Source organism: Phyllostomus hastatus, unplaced genomic scaffold, assembly GCF_019186645.2.
Source record: "Phyllostomus hastatus isolate PE091 unplaced genomic scaffold, TTU_PhHast_1.1 phas_scaffold_182, whole genome shotgun sequence".
Taxonomy (NCBI): Eukaryota; Metazoa; Chordata; class Mammalia; order Chiroptera; family Phyllostomidae; genus Phyllostomus; species Phyllostomus hastatus.
Genome location: NW_025334013.1, coordinates 6,810,756 through 6,828,376, shown reverse-complemented (window position 1 = coordinate 6,828,376; position 17,621 = coordinate 6,810,756). Strand labels below are relative to the sequence as shown.

General features: G+C 56.3%; 1 protein-coding gene across 2 annotated transcripts in view; it reads right to left on the bottom strand.

Annotated features, from left to right (window-relative positions):
- Positions 1–17,621, bottom strand: part of CLCN6 (chloride voltage-gated channel 6) — a 37,611-nt gene that overhangs the window by 11,673 nt on the left and 8,317 nt on the right. For both annotated transcript variants that reach the window (XR_006787985.1, XM_045859296.1), the window contains exons 5-13: positions 16,231–16,297; positions 12,702–12,808; positions 11,994–12,120; positions 6,390–6,457; positions 5,145–5,203; positions 4,152–4,284; positions 3,454–3,567; positions 2,951–3,117; positions 2,281–2,407 (exon numbers count right to left, since the gene is read on the bottom strand). Coding sequence is in view for 1 of the 2 variants with exons in the window: in XM_045859296.1 (XP_045715252.1) it covers positions 2,281–2,407; positions 2,951–3,117; positions 3,454–3,567; positions 4,152–4,284; positions 5,145–5,203; positions 6,390–6,457; positions 11,994–12,120; positions 12,702–12,808; positions 16,231–16,297 (969 nt within the window). In the remaining variant the exon portion in view is untranslated. The remainder of the gene's footprint in view (positions 1–2,280; positions 2,408–2,950; positions 3,118–3,453; positions 3,568–4,151; positions 4,285–5,144; positions 5,204–6,389; positions 6,458–11,993; positions 12,121–12,701; positions 12,809–16,230; positions 16,298–17,621) is intronic.

The window sequence follows — 17,621 nt, the reverse complement described above, 5'->3', positions numbered from 1 at the left end:
CCCGTCCTCGGGCACATGGACAGAAAGCATTCCTGCAAAGCTCACTAAGGCTGTGGACTAGTCCTGGGCTCAGTCCTACTGATAACACTGTAGAGACAGCCGTGTGTGGACACTCCAACAATGCTAGGTGATGGGCCTGTCTAACCCTATCGGGTGAACCTGGCTGGGTTCAGCTGGAGGAACGCTGCAGGAGGAAGTGGACAGTGCCCCCTACTGGTGGAAGGTGGCGGGGAAAAGCTGGCAAGGGAGAAATGTGTTTAGGACAGCGATGCATGGACAGGCTGAGATGACAGTGCAGCAGCCAACACGTGCAGCGTTTCCCAAACCACATCGGGAGGAACGCCAGTCCTGAAGGCTCCCGGGGAAGAGTCACATGCCCTGAGCAGCACCAGAGCACTTGCTGGAAATCGGAGCATCCCCTAAAAGCAGAGTGCGGGCTCATATAACCAGAGGGACCTGACACTCTCTTGTGACCTTAGGAAAGGTACCGTATTTTGCTGTGTATAATGCACACTCTTTCGCCCCAATTTCCGAGTGAAAAAGAAGGTTGTGCGTTACATGTGGGCAGTACTAACTCCCATGTGCAGTGTGAAGTATACATGGGAATTAGCACTAAAACGTGGTGTGCATTATTCACGGCAAAATGAGGTATTCCGTTTTGTGCTGCCTCAGCTTCCTCATCTGCAAAACGGGCACGGCCCCCACCCCACGCGTTGCTAGCTGAGTGACCTTGGGCAAGACCTCACTTGGCCCCCGTTTCCCCACCTGCAGAATGGGGGTAACGACACGCGCCTGCATGGCCGTGGTGGGGGCGGTATGAGATGATTTTCTAAAGCGCCTCATGGAAAATCTGGGGCAGTGAACGTTCCAAACGTTCGTAACTCTGACTGGAACTTAAGGGCCTTACGAAGTCTGGCACTGACGAAATGTATTCCGTTCTGGTTAACCCGTTTGACCACAGAACCCGTTTCCACGTGTTTCTGAATCATGTAAACCAGTGTTCCTTGGACCGCATTTTAGAAGACACTGGTTTAGTGACGAGGCGGTGGCCTTGGGAATAACCAGTAGCAGGTCAGTGAAATTTGTCTGTGAAGAGCCAGATAGTGCATATTGTAGCCTTTGCAGGCCATATACACTTTTTCTTTTCTTTTTCTTTTTCAAATTGTATTTGTTTATTTTCGGGGGGGGGGGGAAGGGAGGGAGAGAAACATCAATCGGATGCCTCTCGCACGCCCCCAGCTGGGGACCTGGCCCGAAACCCCGGCATGTGTCCTGCCCAGGAATTGAACCAGTGACCCACTGGTTCGCAGGCTGGCGCTCAACCCACTGAGGCACACCAGCCAGGGGCCACATGTAACTTCTGTCACATATTCTTCCTGGCCTTTTTCAGCTCTTTAAAAATGCAGAGGCCAGTCTTACCTCAGGGGCTACAAGGAAACAAGCAGTTGCCAAGGGCTGCGTTTGGCCCGTGGGCCGCAGTCTGCCTACCACCCTGCGCCCCGACTCCGCTGCCTGGGCAGGCCTGGGCACCCTGAAGAAGCAGCCATCCGAGACAAGGCCCCAGAGGGCCCCTGGGGCACTCGGGGGGCCCCTCGGGACTACTAGACGGGTACTTAGACAGCACTCCCAGGCCCCACCCTGCAGGCCAGAGCCGTGCAGCTGGCCAACCAAAGTCCAGCTCACAGACCCACCGCCAGGCTGGCCCCGAAGCCGTGGGGCAGAGTCAGCTCCGACTCCTGCCCCACGGCCCCTGCTCTTTCAGGGAGAGGTTCTGGACACTCCCACATGCTCCTAAGAACGGAAAAGGGGCAGTGCGGACAGGACGGGTGCCAGGAAGTGACCTCACCACCGTGAACAGCCAGCACTGCTGTTCACCCTGCGGCGGTCACTCCTGCCGCCCTGTCTCAGTGAGACCCGCGGCCACCGGGGTCGGGGGAGGAGGTGAGGCTGGTGGCACATTTCAGGTGTGGACAGCTAGAAGAGTGGACTGGGGCTTGAAGAAGACGCAGACTGTTCTGCTTCCAAGTGGTGCTGTTCCAGAGAGGAAGCGAGGGGCCGGAGGTCACGTCCGTGACACCAGGGCAGCCAGGACAGCGAAGGAGGCAGAGGCGCACGCTTGCTGGTGCAGAAAGGCTGCTGCACACCCCTCCCCCTCGGCAGGCCGGGCAGGCGCGGAACAACGCGCCCAGCAGCTCTAACAGAGTCACGTCCTGTGCTACGTGTTTCTGGATCCTTCCCGCGGACGCAGCACGAAGGCGGCTGCAGTGGCGCCGGGGTTACCTGGGGCAGGAACGAGCCATTCCCGGTCTGGCTGGAAGACGACATCTGCCGGCACTCCCCGAGCACCATGGAGGCCACGAACACCACCGCAGTGGTCACCAGGGACACCAGGAGGCTCTCCAGGACTCTGCGAGGCAGAGGAGGCCGCGATGACGGGGTGACAGGACACTCCACAGCCTCGGAGACTCGACACACAGCCCTGCCTGCCCCCCGCCCTCGTCTCCCCAAAGGCACGCACACGCAGCAGCCCCCAGTCAGTCAGCACTTGTTCTAGCAATTTCTACGCAAACAGTGGGTAGCCGGGGACGTGGCTGCGGCGTCCACATCGGCTCCCTCTGAACAACAAGATGGCCTTTCGTACATGGTCCCGGGGCTGAGAGCCTCACTGACCCTCCTGGCTCGGTCACGTGCCCTAGTGGCGAGTCAGGACAGGCTGGGGGCCCACCAGCGACTCTGGTGTCAGTTAAGCTCAGACGCAGCCTTCTGGCCTGTCTGACAGATACGGCCGGTGTGTGACCCTGTTTACTGCCCCAACCTTGGACGTGAGATCAGAGCTGGTGTGGAAGGCAGGGTCTGGTCACGTGGCCGCCTCCCTCCGGAGAGAGGGCCCCGCCCACACAAAGCTCAGGGAGCCCCCGCAGCAGGTCAGGGGAGGCGGCTGCTCAGGTACCTGACGAGCTTGGGCTTCGGGTGCACGTTTCGCATACGGTACTTTGCGAGCCTCTTGTTCAGACAGTTGAATGTGGCTCCCAGGAGGCCCCCGATGACCCCCATCACAATGAAGAAACCCAAATCCACAGCTGTCCAGAGGTGACATTTTTTGTCAGAGTCAGAGCACTGAGAGGAGGAGGGCAAGGGAGGGAGAGAGAAGCACCCCTGAGAACAGGCAGGGCCCCTGAGAACAGGCAGGGCCCCTGAGGACAGGCAGGGGCGGGAGCAGAGGAGGCAGACATGGGGTGGGGGGCGAGGCTGCCGGCTCTCCCCGGGAGCCACGTGGTGCTGGAGCCCCGCCCACACCGGCCGGGGGGTGGGGCGAGCCTGGGAGACTGGCGGGGCAGGGACTCCCCCCCCCAACCAGAAGCTGCACCCGCCCTTCTGATCACTTCTCCCTGGTACTCAGAGCAGCAGTCACGGGTCACGCAATAAATTCTGGGGGAAAAGGACGGAACATACCTTAAACTCGCCGAAGCTCAGCAGTCCAGGGAGGTGGAAGGAGCCCCAGCTCCCAAACTGAATCCCAGAACGGAAGAAGTTGAGGGTGAAGGTGGCCGACATGGAACAAAAGAGCTGGGGACAGGTGACAAAACAAGGACGTTCAACAGGGACAACTCCTACTTCTCCCTGGCCCTCCTCGTAGAGCCCCCCGCTCTCCACAGCAACCTGCGAACTCCAGGTCTGACTCAGGGTCCAGGGACCGCTGCGGGGAGGCACCCCCGGTGCGACCGACTGCACTACGGGCCACAAGAAGCTTCCACTTCAACGGCCTGTGGCTACAGCCTATTTGCTCACAGCCAGTCACGCACCAGCTCCCGAGCCAGAAAGGAACAGCAGGCACTCGAGGAAGAACGCGCTACTCTAAGGTAGGGGACCGGGGTCCTGCCTGCCTGACGGCCACGCCAGCACCGCCTCTTCCCGTCGGACGGCTCGCCGAGAGAGGATGAGGCCAGTGTGACGTGGGGAGGTGGGGGCACGAACACGAAAAGCACAGGAGAGTCCATGGCCTGGCAGTCATGGGCGTCTAAGGCAAAGGAGTTTCCGACCCAGGGAGCCACGCCGGTCATCAGGGCCACAGGTACCGGGCAAGGCGTGTCCAGCCTGACCCTGTGCGCGTGGCTCCTTAGGAGAAGGCTTTCCCCGGAGGCCCCCCTCACCACTTTCCACGTGAGCCCTTGGTTCCAGAAGGACGAGCCCTCCTCCAGGCTGAACAGGGTGCCCCCGATGGGAGCCCCGAAAGCTGCGGCGACGCCGGCGGCTGCCCCCGCAGACACAAAGTCTCGCTTGTCTCTGAGGAGAGAAGGGACAGGCGGTTTATTGGAAAGAGCGCTCAGGCCGCCAAAGGCAGTTCTTCCCTTCCTTATCTGCCAACATCTTATCTGGGGACCCATGGGGTCAGGGCTGGAGGGCAGGTCTCTGGGGAAGCCGCCTGGGCAGCAGATCTGCTCCCCTGAAGCCAGGTGCTCTCCCCAGCCCGAGTTCCGCCAGGTGGAGGGGGCCCCCTGTTGCTGAACACAGCATCTCAGCCCCAGCTCAGCCCCAGCTTGGCCCCTGCTGAGCCAGACTCTCCCCAGCTCTTCCTTCCAGAGAGCCACAGCTTCGTGAAAATGTCCAAGTGCCGGTTACATGCAGAGGCGTGGGTGGCAATGACTTGCAGGAACACTGAGACAGGAAGGTGCACCACAGCTCTGACCCAGGGCCCCGGACTCCACGGGCCCGGTGTGCTCGGCGGTTTCTCACACACAAATCCCACAGGGCGAAAACCCACCGAGAGAGCGCACCGTCCACCCAGAGAGGCGCAGACCAAGCACACTGCTTTGGACTACGAAATGCACCCTTGAGAGCGTGCCTGTGGGCTGTCTCTGTCCAGGGAGTTTCCACCTCCCTGGCCCGAGATGCCTCCAGGCCTCAGTTCACGACAGAACAGAAGCCACTGGACCAGCTGGGCCCTTGCCGCTCATTTCCACGACAGAAGCCCAAGGCCCGCTCCCTCCTGATGCCGGGGTTCGCACGCAGCCTGCCCGGCAGGGGAGAGGGTGAGCCGGCTAGAGCGAGTGCCGCCGGGCCTGAGGGGCGGTAAAGGTCGCCCCGCTATAATTTAAAGAAGCACCAGCCAAAAAAAGAAAATCCAATTCCTAACCTTTCCATACCTGTCACTTCGGAAATAGGGGAAGTTCACCTGGATCTTCCGGAAGGAGATGCTCTGAAACTAAAATGAGAGGAAACCAAGTCAGGGCCAAGCCTACAGGACCCCCGGGGGGGGGGGCAGGTTCCCCCTGACACCCGCCGACCACCTGGGCAGGTGTTCTGCGAGCATAGCAGCCCAGAAGAAGTTATCTTTGGGAGGGACTTCCTTTCCTGCCCCTGAATGTCTACGATCTTCGGAAACTGCACTTTGTACGTGGTCAGCGCGGCAGAAAGAGAACGGGGAAGGAAGCGGCTGAGCGGAGGGCCGGGAGGAAGTGGGAGCTGCCGCAGAAGACGAAGTGGAGCCCACTCGGCTGGCGGTAAGGAAGGGCCGGGCGCCACCCGCCGACCTGTCCGCCACACACTGACTTCCAGGACGCGGGGTCTGGGTGAGAAGATGGAGCAGCAGCAGCAGGATGGGGAGAAGATGGACTGTGGGCGAGACCCACTTGTCTCCTCTGCTCCGACCACTCACTATCGGTCACCCTCGCCCCTCAGAGCGGGAGAGGGAGGCGTCCACACGTGACAGATCACGAGGAGTGGAGATGGCCCCCCCCGCAGCCCGAGTCTAGACTAGCCGGCAAGGACGGGAGCTTCGGAGCACCGGGCCGGCTCCTCCCCCTGTGCTGCTGCTGGCTCTGTGCTGTCTCCGGTGCACTCGGCAAGGCCCGGTGCACTCGGCGAGGCCCTGCGCCCGGGGCCACCCGGGACGGGCTCCCAGCCCCTTGGGATGCGGCAGCCTGAGCCAGCCGCCAATCCACCTCGTGTGGAGGTGCCAGGCAGTGGCTGCGGGGCCCCGGGTGGCTTCCACCTGAACACACTTCCTCTGGGCCCCGTTTCTGACCCCAGGACTTGGCAGGGCCTCGTGAACACTTTGAGGTGTCACGCCCTGGCCAGTGTGGCTCGGTTGGCTGGGTGGCATCCTGCCAACCGAAAGGTCACCGGTTTGAACCCTGGCCAGGACACACGCCTGGGTTGTGGGTTCGGTCCCTAGTTGGGGCGCGTGCAAGAGGCAACTGATTATCGCTCCTGTCTCATATCGATGTTTCTCTTTTTCTCCCTCCCTTCCCCTCTCCCTAGAATCAATAATCAGACTCCAAAGTCAGGTTCAGGTGCTCCCAGTGGACTTTTGCCCACATGGCATCACAGAACGCCCCCGCCCGGGAGAGTGCTGCAAGGGCCTCCCCTCCCCGCCCAGCCGTCCTTACCTGAGGGAGGCCAGCGCCCACCACTGCGCCACTGTGGATCATGGGGCCTTCCTTCCCCACGAAGAGCCCTGAGACAGGGGGAGAGGGGAGACCACCAGTCAGCACCGAGCCAGCTCCAGCTCAGGAGGCCTTGGCTACGCAAGTCTTCCTCGTGCTGACTTTGCAACAGAGATGGTCGCGTGACTGTCTCACGGAAGGAGCAAGTCAGATCCCCATCAGGGGAGAGGAAACACTCTTAATTTAAAGTCTCACTGGGCATCAGCAAACTACAGCCTGCAGGCCAAAGAGGACCACCGGGCTGTTCTTATATAGCTACAGAGGGAAGGGTAAGTTTTACCTTCTTACCTGGGCATGTTTTATATGGTTATGTGTTGGGGACCACTTTGTGTGGCATCAGAGACTGCAGCCCCCCACGAACAAGGCCTTGAGGGAGGCCCCTGAGTCTCGGCTGGAACGCCGGGAATGCTGGAGGCAGGCATGACCCGACACTAGTGCCCACGGTTCCCGTGGGAAGGCAGGCCTAGAGAATACATTGTACCCTTTGAAGCTTGCTTGGCTTTTATGGCTCTGTCGATACACACTGGATGTTGAAGTTCACGGCTTAAGGAGTGAACTCCGTATCTCATGAAACACGTCTTGCAGACCCTCTGGCGTCAGCATGACTCACAGACCCTGACCTGAGGCAGGTCTCTGTGCTGCTTCAGCTGTTATCCATGGACGGCACCTGTGTCTGTGTGACTGTAGCCTTTGACATTGATTGGTGAGCCATGCATGCATGCTGTGCACCCCTACACACACCATTCCCAATGAAAGCCGTTTCAGAGAAGGGCTCGGGGTGTTCCCCACTAGAGGGACTTGCCACCCCCTTTTCCTCGGGAACAGCAAGATTGTGTCCAGGATGACTTATTCTCATCCGAGGCGGCCGGCACAGCTCCGTGGGACGGGGCAGCCCACATCTTAGCTCCCCGACGGCGACCCTTGATTCGGGACCTGCATCGGCCAAGAGGCTACGAGCCATCATCACAGAAGGCACACCCAGACAGGGGCTGGGATTCGGGGCCTTGCACCCCACGGTGAGGGGCAGCAGCACCAGCGCTTTTGGTTATGCCACCGGCGCGTCTAGGGTGAGGGAGAGGGGGGTTTCTTTCAGGGCCACCTCTCGTGCCAGTTTAGTTTTGTTCTCCTCTCCTCTGCCCTCCGCCTCCAGGTATTCCAGGAAACCGCCATCAGCTGACGTCTGCTCATTCCCCAGCAATCAGCCCGAAGAGGGTTACAGAACCAGATAAGCGGAGTGAGGGTGGGGGAAGACAAAAGCAAAAGCAAAAGCAAAACCATCCCAGCCCCTGACACGGGCTCTGGACTTTCCAGGGAGCAGGAGATATGTTTTTGACTGCTTCAGCAACTTCTTCAGGCTGCGGGACGTCAGGTTGGAGAACAGAACTTAATTAACTTACTGCAGACAGTTAGAGCTACTTACTGCCCGTGGTTCCCAGATAAGGGCTCTTCAGATGTGGAAGTGTGGGGAAAAGTGGGGCAGAAGTCAAATGGGATCAGGAGAACAGGACCCCTATAGGACATCAGAATGTATTACCCAGGAGCTAGTTAGAGTGGCTCTTGCCCCTATTTATACTAGAAACCCTGATATTCAGCAAAGCTCAGACACCACAGAGGGGACACAAAGGGTGGTGGCACCGGACGTAGGTGCCGAACCTAATAATGAAAACCCACAGCCGCAAACGGAGGAGGAAGGCTCCCTCCCCCAGCCCCCCTCCGTTCCCACTCCAGGAAAACCTACTGGAGGAGCCACCTGCTCCCCCCACCCCCCCATCAGATTCACCTCGGCCCTCGGCCAGACTGCCAGCGCCTTGCAGCCTCGTCTCCCAGAGGCTGCGCAGCCGGGGACTGGAAAGCTCTGTCCGCTTTCCCCATCGTCACTAAGCAGCGCAGACAGCACGTCCGGAAGGGGAATTCCAGCCGGTCACCCCTGAGCTACGGGACAGCAGCCCCCGGGGTCTGGGAGGCTGCCGGTGCGCTTAGTTTCGAGAAAGGGGTTTCTACTTTCTCTCTACTATCCTTCCACTTCTTTTCTCTCTCTCTACTATCCTTCCTCTTCTCTTCCCTCTCTCCCTCCAGAAACTGCCGCACCCCGTGGGCACGGGTCGAGCATTAAAGACCTCAAGGGCACTTGCCGCAAAGACAGACACCCATGAGAGGACAGGCCGGAACGGGGACCAGGACAGACGCTGGGTTCACGGCCAGCTGCAGGAGGAAGTCCAGGCGACGAGGGGCACACTGTGGAAGCAACCACACTCCCATCCCTGCGGCGGAACAACTTAGGTTTAGTTTTTGGGAGGAGAAAGCAAGATTTTAGCCTTTAGTGGAAGAGCTAGCTTTTCCGGGTTCTTTGCTCCTAGTTATGCCTTTTCTTCGCTCATATTTGCTTCCATTCATAAGTTTCCCTCTCTTCATTTCCTAATATACTCTCCTTCGGTCAGGCATTCGGAAACCTCATCAGCCTTGAGTTTTGAAAGACTTGTTACAGAAGGAAAAATAAGCATCGAAGTCTTTAAAACACTGCACATTCTAGAACTAGGAGCTACCAGGTCCAGAGAACAGCAGGGCCATTAACTGGCGTCACAACCTGCAGACACAGCAGGGGGCCTGTCTTTCCGAGCAGGGGAAGAAAGTGACACTTTGAAAGCTCAGGCTGGTTTTCAGCTGCCGCCTGAGGCCTGAGCCTGAGCCGCCAGCTCCGTTTTGTCCAGATTCCGGAGCAGAGCAAAGTGGGGGAAAGGTCACTGTAAGGATGGAGCAAACTGCTTCTCAGGCCACTCCCTCCCAGGGAGTGGGCCACTGTTTAACCGCTCAACTCCCCACTCAGGTTTAATTCTTAAGAGGAGAGAGATCTTTCTACTATCTGACCTCTAACCGAGACGGGAATGGGACTATGGAAGGAACAAGAAGTTTACTTTCGATTGCTCCAGCAGCTGATCAAAGGAGCTGGCTGCCAGGTCACCGACCAGCACTGAATGAGTCTTTTGCAAAAGCTGAAGTATTATTGCCCTTGGTTCCCAGACGAGGGATCGTCAGGCCTCCGGGCCTGGGAGAAGGCGGGGCAGAGGCCAAGGGGCACCAGGAGCACGGAGCAGACGAGGCTGGAGACGCTCCCCCACTAGGATACTGTGTGCCACGCGGCCAAGGGTAAAGGGCTTCAAGACGACAGAAGAGGAGGCACTGAACTAACATCACAGGGGTGTCTCTCCCCACTCCTGTGAGCTGAGTCTTGTCAATCAAGCAAATCAAACCAGGCAGTTAACTCCAGTGGATCTCTCGAACCCAGTGCTGTCACTTTGTTTTCCTACTCTCCGCACGCCCACAGGAGTGTTAGGACAGCGAACCCCAAATCTGAAGTCACTGAATGGCTTTTCTTCCCTCCCCAGCCACGTCAAGCCCCACATCACAGCCCTCAGTCAGCTTATCTTCAAGGGCCGTGACTGGGCCCGACAGCGACCCTGGGGAAGAGGGTGTGCTCGTGTCTCCTCTCCCAAGGGACCCTTGGGGCTGCCGGCGAAGAGGGTGAAGCCGTATCACGGAAAGGGCTACCCCGTTCTGTGGCCCGCCTCCGTTCCGCTGGACCCCCACCCCCCCGACCCAGGAAGGAACAGTACAGCTGACGGAGATGCTCCCGTCACCTGTCAACAGCTCACTTGCGACCCAGGCCTCCCCAAGCCGTGGGTCACCCCTCCGCAGTGGGACTCCCGTCAGTGCTCATGGGAGGAGGTCCAACCTGGCCCGTGAGGGGCCTTTCCCACCGATCTCCAGGGACAAGTCCACCAACCCCAGCTTGAGCCACGTCAACAACTCCAGGACGACACACGGTTCACCGAACGAGGGGTCTTTCGGGCCTTGCATGACAACTTACAGCGGCTCAATGCAAGGACTCGGTTTCAAGGACCAAATCTGCGGGTCTAGGTCACAGGGGCTACGGGCTGCCTCCTGATCACCGTCGTCTTTTGAGCCCTGAGATGCACGCACCAACTGTTTTCCGGAGACCGTGCAGGCGGAAAGCAAGTAGCAGGCTTCATCGTACTTACCACCGAGACCGCCATGACAAACAGGAAAGGGGGAGATGGAAGACAAGGACCTGCATCTAAGACGACTCCACCCAGCAAAGCTCTCATTTAGAATGGAAGGGCAGATAAGGTGCTTCCCAGATAAGGTCCAGTTAAAGGAGTTCATCACCACCAAGCCCTTATTATATGAAATGTTACAGAGACTCATCTCAGAAAAAGATAAAAGATATGAACAGTAAAATGAACACAAACTCACAACTATCAACAAATGAACCTAAAAGAAAAGAAAACCAACGAAAGCAGAAACTAAGCAAACAACGAGAACAGGAACAGAATCAGAGAAATGGAGGTCACATGGAGGGATTTCAGTGGGGGGGGAAGGGAGGAATGGGGGGAAGAAGCATAATTGGGAGGCATAAAATAGACGGGGAGAGGTTAAGAATGGTACCAGAGACAGAGAACTCAAAAAAAACCAAACCATGTACAACCCACGGACATGAACTAAGGGCATGGGAATGCTGGAGGGTTGGGGTGGCAGGGTGGAGGGGGAACATGGGTAGAAATTGGGAAAACTATAATAGCATAATCAATTAAAAATACTTTAAAAAGGGGGGGAGATGTTGGGGACCACTTTGTGTGGCATCAGAGACTGCAGCCCCCCACGAGCAAGGCCTTGAGGGAGGCCCCCGAGTCTCGACTGGAACGTCGGGAATGCTGGAGGCAGGCATGACCCGACACTAGCACCCACGGTTCCCGTGGGAAGGCAGGCCTGAAGAATACATTGTACCCTTTGAAGCTTGCTTGGCTTTTATGGCTCTGTCGATACACACTGGATGTTGAAGTTCACGGCTTAAGGAGTGAACTCCGTATCTCATGAAACACGTCTTGCAGACCCTCTGGCGTCAGCATGACTCACAGACCCTGACCTGAGGCAGGTCTCTGTGCTGCTTCAGCTGTTATCCATGGACGGCACCTGTGTCTGTGTGACTGTAGCCTTTGACATTGATTGGTGAGCCATGCATGTATGCTGTGCACCCATACACACCATTCCCAATGAAAGCCATTTCAGAGAAGGGCTCGGGGCGTTCCCCACTAGAGGGACTCGCCGTCCCCTTTCCTGCCAGAGCAGCAAGACTGTCCGGGACGACTCGTTTCTCATCCGAGGCGGCCGGCAGAGCTCCGTGGGAACGGGCACCCCACAGCTATGTATGTTTAAGTTCCTAAATAACATTTCCCATTTTGCCTCTTGGCCCACAAAGCCTAAACTACCGATTACCTGGCTGTTTGCATAAACTGCTGGCTGACTGTGCTGAAAGCCAACGCCACAGACCAACTAGATGGTCAGTCTACTTCAAACGGAAGGGCACCTCCCCAGCAGTGTCTGCACGGAGAAGAGCCCACCACCAACAGGAGGCGCCGAGACCTGTTTGAGGGCGGGCCCCCGGCCCAGATCTGCCTCGTTCACATACACAGTGCTCCTTGCCATCTCCCGCCCCCCGAAGACTTGCAGGTAACGTCAGACCCTCCTCACCTCCGGCCACGCTGAACAGCACTCCGAAGGCTTTGCAGAGCAGGGTCCGGAGACGCACAATCCCGGGCACCTTCACGCCATTCAGGTAGCACTTGATCTCGGGGATCCCAGAACCTGCTGCCACTGGCTGGCGGGAGAGCAGGCGTGCCCATGCACCCAGGTCCCTTGGCCCCGGCCCACCCTCACCCAAGGCGACAGAGGGACACCCGACTCCTCCCTCAGCGCCAGCATCCCCTGGCGGGCCTGGGAAGATGGGATGCCTGGCCCCATCCCCCCGGTGTCTGGCCCCGGAGTCAGAGGGGGGATGGGAGGACGTGCGTTTCTAACAGGTTCCCGGTGACTCGGCATCACCCGGGGAGCCTTTCGATCATACGTGCAGGCACCCGGCTTCTGGAAATTGTGATTTCATTCCTTTGAGCTGGGGCCCGGGTGCCAGCTGTTTCCGAAGTTCCCCAGGGCATCCTACTGTGCGTCCCGAGGTGGAGAACCACCCTCCTAATCGAGATGTTTCCTCTTTAACCTCAGCAGGAGAGGCTACACGCCTTTCCTCTCAGAACCGTTTCTAAGTGAGTGAGTGAGTGCCCACTTTCCGCAGGAATCTGCGTTCCAGGTCCAAGCCGGGCCTCCGACCCTCCAGCAACGGCGCCGGAGAGGAGGCGTGCAGGACCCAAACCTCGACAACAGAGGGGCAGCACCCACGCCCCTCACCTCGATTAGGACGAGCAGGCTCCCCAAGAAGACGAAGATCAGGTTGAAGCCTAAGAGCTCGAGGAGGGACAGGGCGAGGCACCCTTTCTGGCTGCACTCCTCCACCGCTGCGGAAGGGGGTTAAGGAAACCGGGCTCGCCGACCGAGGGCTTCCCTGCGAACCCGTGACATGGCGCGGCGTCTCTCCTGAAGCACGTTTACTGCACCCCTTCCTGGTCTCCACGTCTCCACGTCCGAACAATAACAACTAGAAACCGTTTTAACTATGGGATGGTTCGAATATTACAACCCTCCCAGCCCTAGCTTTAATAAATCTCAATGTGATACCCTATTTGCTCCATTTTAAAATTTACTTTATTACTTATTTTTTCTCTTTAAAGATTTTATTTATATATCCTTAGAGAGGGGGGAAGGGAGGGGAAAAAGCGAGAAACATCAGTGTGCAAGGGACACATCGGCTGGTTGCCTCTCTCACGCCCCCAACCGGGGACCCTGCCTGCAACACGGGCCTGTGTCTTGACTGGGAATTGAGCTGGCGACCTTTTGGTTTGTAGGCTGGAGCTCAATCCACTGAGCCACACCAGCCAGGGCTTTTTTTTTTTAAGACAAAACATTAAGAGCCATGAAAAAGAAAAAGAAAAAGAAAGAAAAAGAAAAAGAGAAAGAAAAAGAAAACCTCGCCCTGACCAGCATAGCTCAGTTGGGTGGACGTCATCCCACAAAGTCAAGAATCGCCGGTTCGATTCCTGATCCGGGCACATGCCTGGGCCCGGTCCCCCGTTGGGGCGCCTATGAGCGGCAACTGATCGATGTTTCTCTCACACATCACTGTTTCTCTCCCTTTCTCCCACCCTTCCCCTCTCTCTAAAAATAAAACTTTAAAGCACAATTAAAAGAAAAACGACCTTCACGCTTCTGTCCTCTCTCGTTGGGAGAAACCACCACCATGAAACTGCTGTGCCTCCTTCCCTCTGAGACAAGTTGCAGAGACAGAGCCTCTGGGAAGAGGAGGCAGAGCCGCCGCCCCAGACACCCTGCCCTACCCTGCCCTGCCCTGCCCGTCTGGCTCCCCAGGCCTCTGGAACGTGGGAACCGGACACATTAACCCTCAGACTGCGACTGACAGAGCAGTGCTCACACGGCATGCAAACACTGGAACACAGCCGGCGTCACGACTGATGTTAGCCTCACTCACGCTAGCGTATCTGCACCGGCAGGAAGCCCTTCCCCAGCTTCCTGACACCCAAAGTTTCTCCCCCCATTCCATGACGCAATTACACACGAACGTGATTGCTCCCCTCTCCCTCCTCACTAGTTCCTCCTGCCTTCCCCTCCTAACTGCAGCACTGTCTGAGCTCGGCACCAGTCAGGGCTTCCCAAAAGGCTGTTCTCTGAATCTCAAATGAATGTTTCTTGCGTCTGGCCTTTCAGTTGTAGATCAGCACTTGTGCTTTTTCAGATGTACCCATATTGTTCCGTGTGTTTCTAAAACTAAAGTAATGGCATTACATTTTAGGCACATATTCCAACTTTCTTTTTCTTAGTCACTGTTACGTTTTTGGGAATTAGCTACATCCACATACACACTTCCGGTTCGTTCGCTTTAACTTCTGCACAAAACTGTACTATGTGAACATTCCATGTTCCCACTTGGTGTGATTCCAACTTTTTGCAATCACAAACCTGCAATAAATATCTTCGTATGTGTCTCAGGTCCACGGCTGGGAAAGGGACTCCTGAGTCCCGGGAAGGTGCAGCTTTAAACGTCCACTTCCCCGATCAGCGCAGAGGGGGGCACTGTTCCATCGGGTTATTTACTGGCCATTCAGTGTCCCTCTACTGAGAAGTGCCTGTGCGCATCCTTTACTAGTGTTTCCACTGCGCTGTTTGGGCTTTTCTTCTTAGAGCTACAGGTCTTCCCATGTTCTAGATACAAATGATCTGTCTCTTTTTTTAAAAAAGATTTTATTTATTTATTTTTGGAGAGGGAAGGGAGGGAGAAAGAGAGAGAGACATCAATGTGCGGTTGCTGGGGGCCGTGGCCTGCAACCCAGGCATGTGCCCTGACTGGGAATCGAACCTGCAACACTTTGGCTCGCAGCCCGTGCTCAATCCACTGAACTACTCCAGCCAGGGGCTGATCTGTCTCTTAAAGGTATTGTGAATAGTTTCCCTGAGGCTGTGGGCTTGTTACTCACTTTGTTGATACTGTTTTGGGGTTTGTTTGTATCCGTAGACTATTGACTTTGATGTGGTCAAGTTTTTTCATCTTTTCCTTTTCGCTGAGTGCCTTCCGGAATTTTAAGAAACGATTCCCTACTCTTGACATCACATAGTGCCTTAAAAGTTTTGTTTTGCCCATTTACATTTTCAGTCCATCTGGAATGAATTTCTAGTACCAAGCAGGAGTCTAATTTTCTATTTTTCCAGACGGAGACCCAACGTTCCAGCATCCTTTACCAAACGGTCCGTCTTACCCTCCTCACCGCGTGATCGCACTGACTCTGTCATTCCCTACACGGCCCGGACAGGCCAGCAGCTGCTTCTCTACTACCCCTGTCGTCTAACTAGGCGTCCTTGCACCCGTGCAACTGTTTCAATTACTGTCTCTTGACGCCGGGTAGGGCAAATCTCCCTGCTTGTGGCTCAAAACTGAACGGGACAGTAAGAAGTCAGGATAATTCCTGGACAAGTGGAATGAGAAACTGAGATATGAACGTCAAACAAGGCCAAATAGTTGGAGCAACTTGCAACCAGCTGGTGAATGTGAGAGACCTTATCTCACCTAACCGAGGGCAAGGGGGCAAATGGTTTATGCCTCTCCTCCCTGACCAGAGAATACAAAGCCTCCCTGGCCATAAACCACAGGCCTCTAGGGGGGTAAGGAATGCGATGCAAATGGGGCGATAACACGGAACAAAGGGAGCCAGCTGGGGATGAGGCTGGGCAGCCCCCGCCCCCCCAGGAGAAACAGCGCTTATTTCTGCCCCACCCCTCAGAATTGCCCCCTCCCAACCCCCACACTCCCCCACATGTAAACTTGCTTCTGAAAGCTCAAGGGAGGGTGGATGTTTGCAGGCTTCTCAGACTGTGGCCTCTGATATTAATGCCAATGCAGCTATAATCCGACCCGTCTCGGATTCCTGGCTGAGTGGTGACAGGCAGCACGACCCCCGGACTCAGTGGCCCTCTGGTTTCAAAAGTATCTCAATTACTTTTGGCACTTTACTTTTCCGCACAGATTTAGGAAGATAATTTTCAAGTTCCATGAAAAATTCTATTGGCACTTTCATTGGCCCTACGTTGAATTTGTAGATTGGGCAAAGTAGGCATCCTGGTGGTTCATGTCTTACTAAACCACAAGTACGAGTATCTATTTTATCAAAGTGTTCTTTTTGTGTCCTTCGCTGAAAATGGCTAATAAATAGCTCTTCACAGATCACGTCTACTGTTAAACCCATTTCTGAACGAGAAAGCAAACCCAGAAACGGCTGACACCCAGGAACCCCAAGGCCGACGCAAAGGATACATGTCTGCACCACTCCGAACTTGAGCTGGGTGAAGAGGCGCACGAAGAAATCCACAAAGAGACCCACCTGTGAAGAGCAACAAAGGAGCCGTCAGCCACGCAGCTCTTCCCGGCGGCGGCGGCAGTGCGGGCGCTGCCCTCAGAGGCACGGGCCTCCCCCGCTGCGTCTGCGGCCCTGGGCACGCACAGCTGCTGGGTGAACCGGCTTCCCTTGGTCACCCCGGCTCTCTGGAGGGCCCCACTCCAGCCTGGCCCCACTGCCCACCGAAGAACAAAGGCACGAGATACAGCCATGAGAGGAGGAGAGTGAAACAACGGAGGAACAGGACGCAGCAGCAGAAGACGGGAGACGGGGGAGGACGCCTGTCTTCAGGGACGCTCAGCAGGGTGAGCACACGGCTCAGGTGACTCTGAATGACAGCGCGCACGCAGGTGTTTGTGCGTTTTGCATGGTGGTTACCGCTGCAGAACTCACAAACGCTGTGAGCTTTATTAGTACTATTACTGTTTTATATAAGTCACTATTCTGGCTTATTCCTGTCTTATATAGTCAATGGTTATCCTGGTAAATAAGAAAAAAAACACTCATGTTCCCCTATTCTACCCTCCTAAGGTCCCTACTTCAAGGAGAACTGGACAGACTTCTGATTTCGGAGATTCGGGATCAAAGGCTTGAGGCCTTTAACTCCCGACTTCCCTGAAGCCAGTGCTGGAGGCTCTTAAATGTGGAAGTCATAAGTCGTGACAAGTCCAAGGCCAAGAGAGCCAGGAGCAACAGACACCTGTTGGAGGCCGGCCTTCCTTCCCAGGACACGAGGGCGCCAGGTCAAGCTGCTAGTATTGATTAAATGGCAGTTCAGAGGAGTTTGATAGGAAAACAGAAAGAAAACGAACAAGTAGATGGCTAACAGCTATGCTTATTACAGGGAAATCTGCCATCAGAACCATACGCAGCAAAACTGACACTCTGAAATTTCAATAAAGCGGTGAAATCAGCCCAACTTGCCCCACACTGGTGTCCGTTAAAATGCTACCAGAGAGACCTCGGGAGGCCACTAGTCTTAACTAGTAAGATGCTCCGTGATCTCTGAATCTACTGCAGTGAACATCTGGCAACCGCCAGGAAACAAAAACTGTGGCCGGCCCTTGGGGCTACGTTCTACTGGACACGTGTATTCATTTCCCGGGCACGTCACACAGACTTGAGTAGGAGACTGCGGTCAGTTCTGGAGAGAGGGGATGAACACACTGCTGCTTGGGAATGCGTGTGACCCCTACTGGGGGCTGAATGCTTGTGTTCGCCCCCATCCCAAATCCCTGTTGACGTTCTGACCTCAGTAGGGCGGCAGTTGGAGGAGGGGCCTTTGGGAAGTGACAAGGTCAGGAGGGCG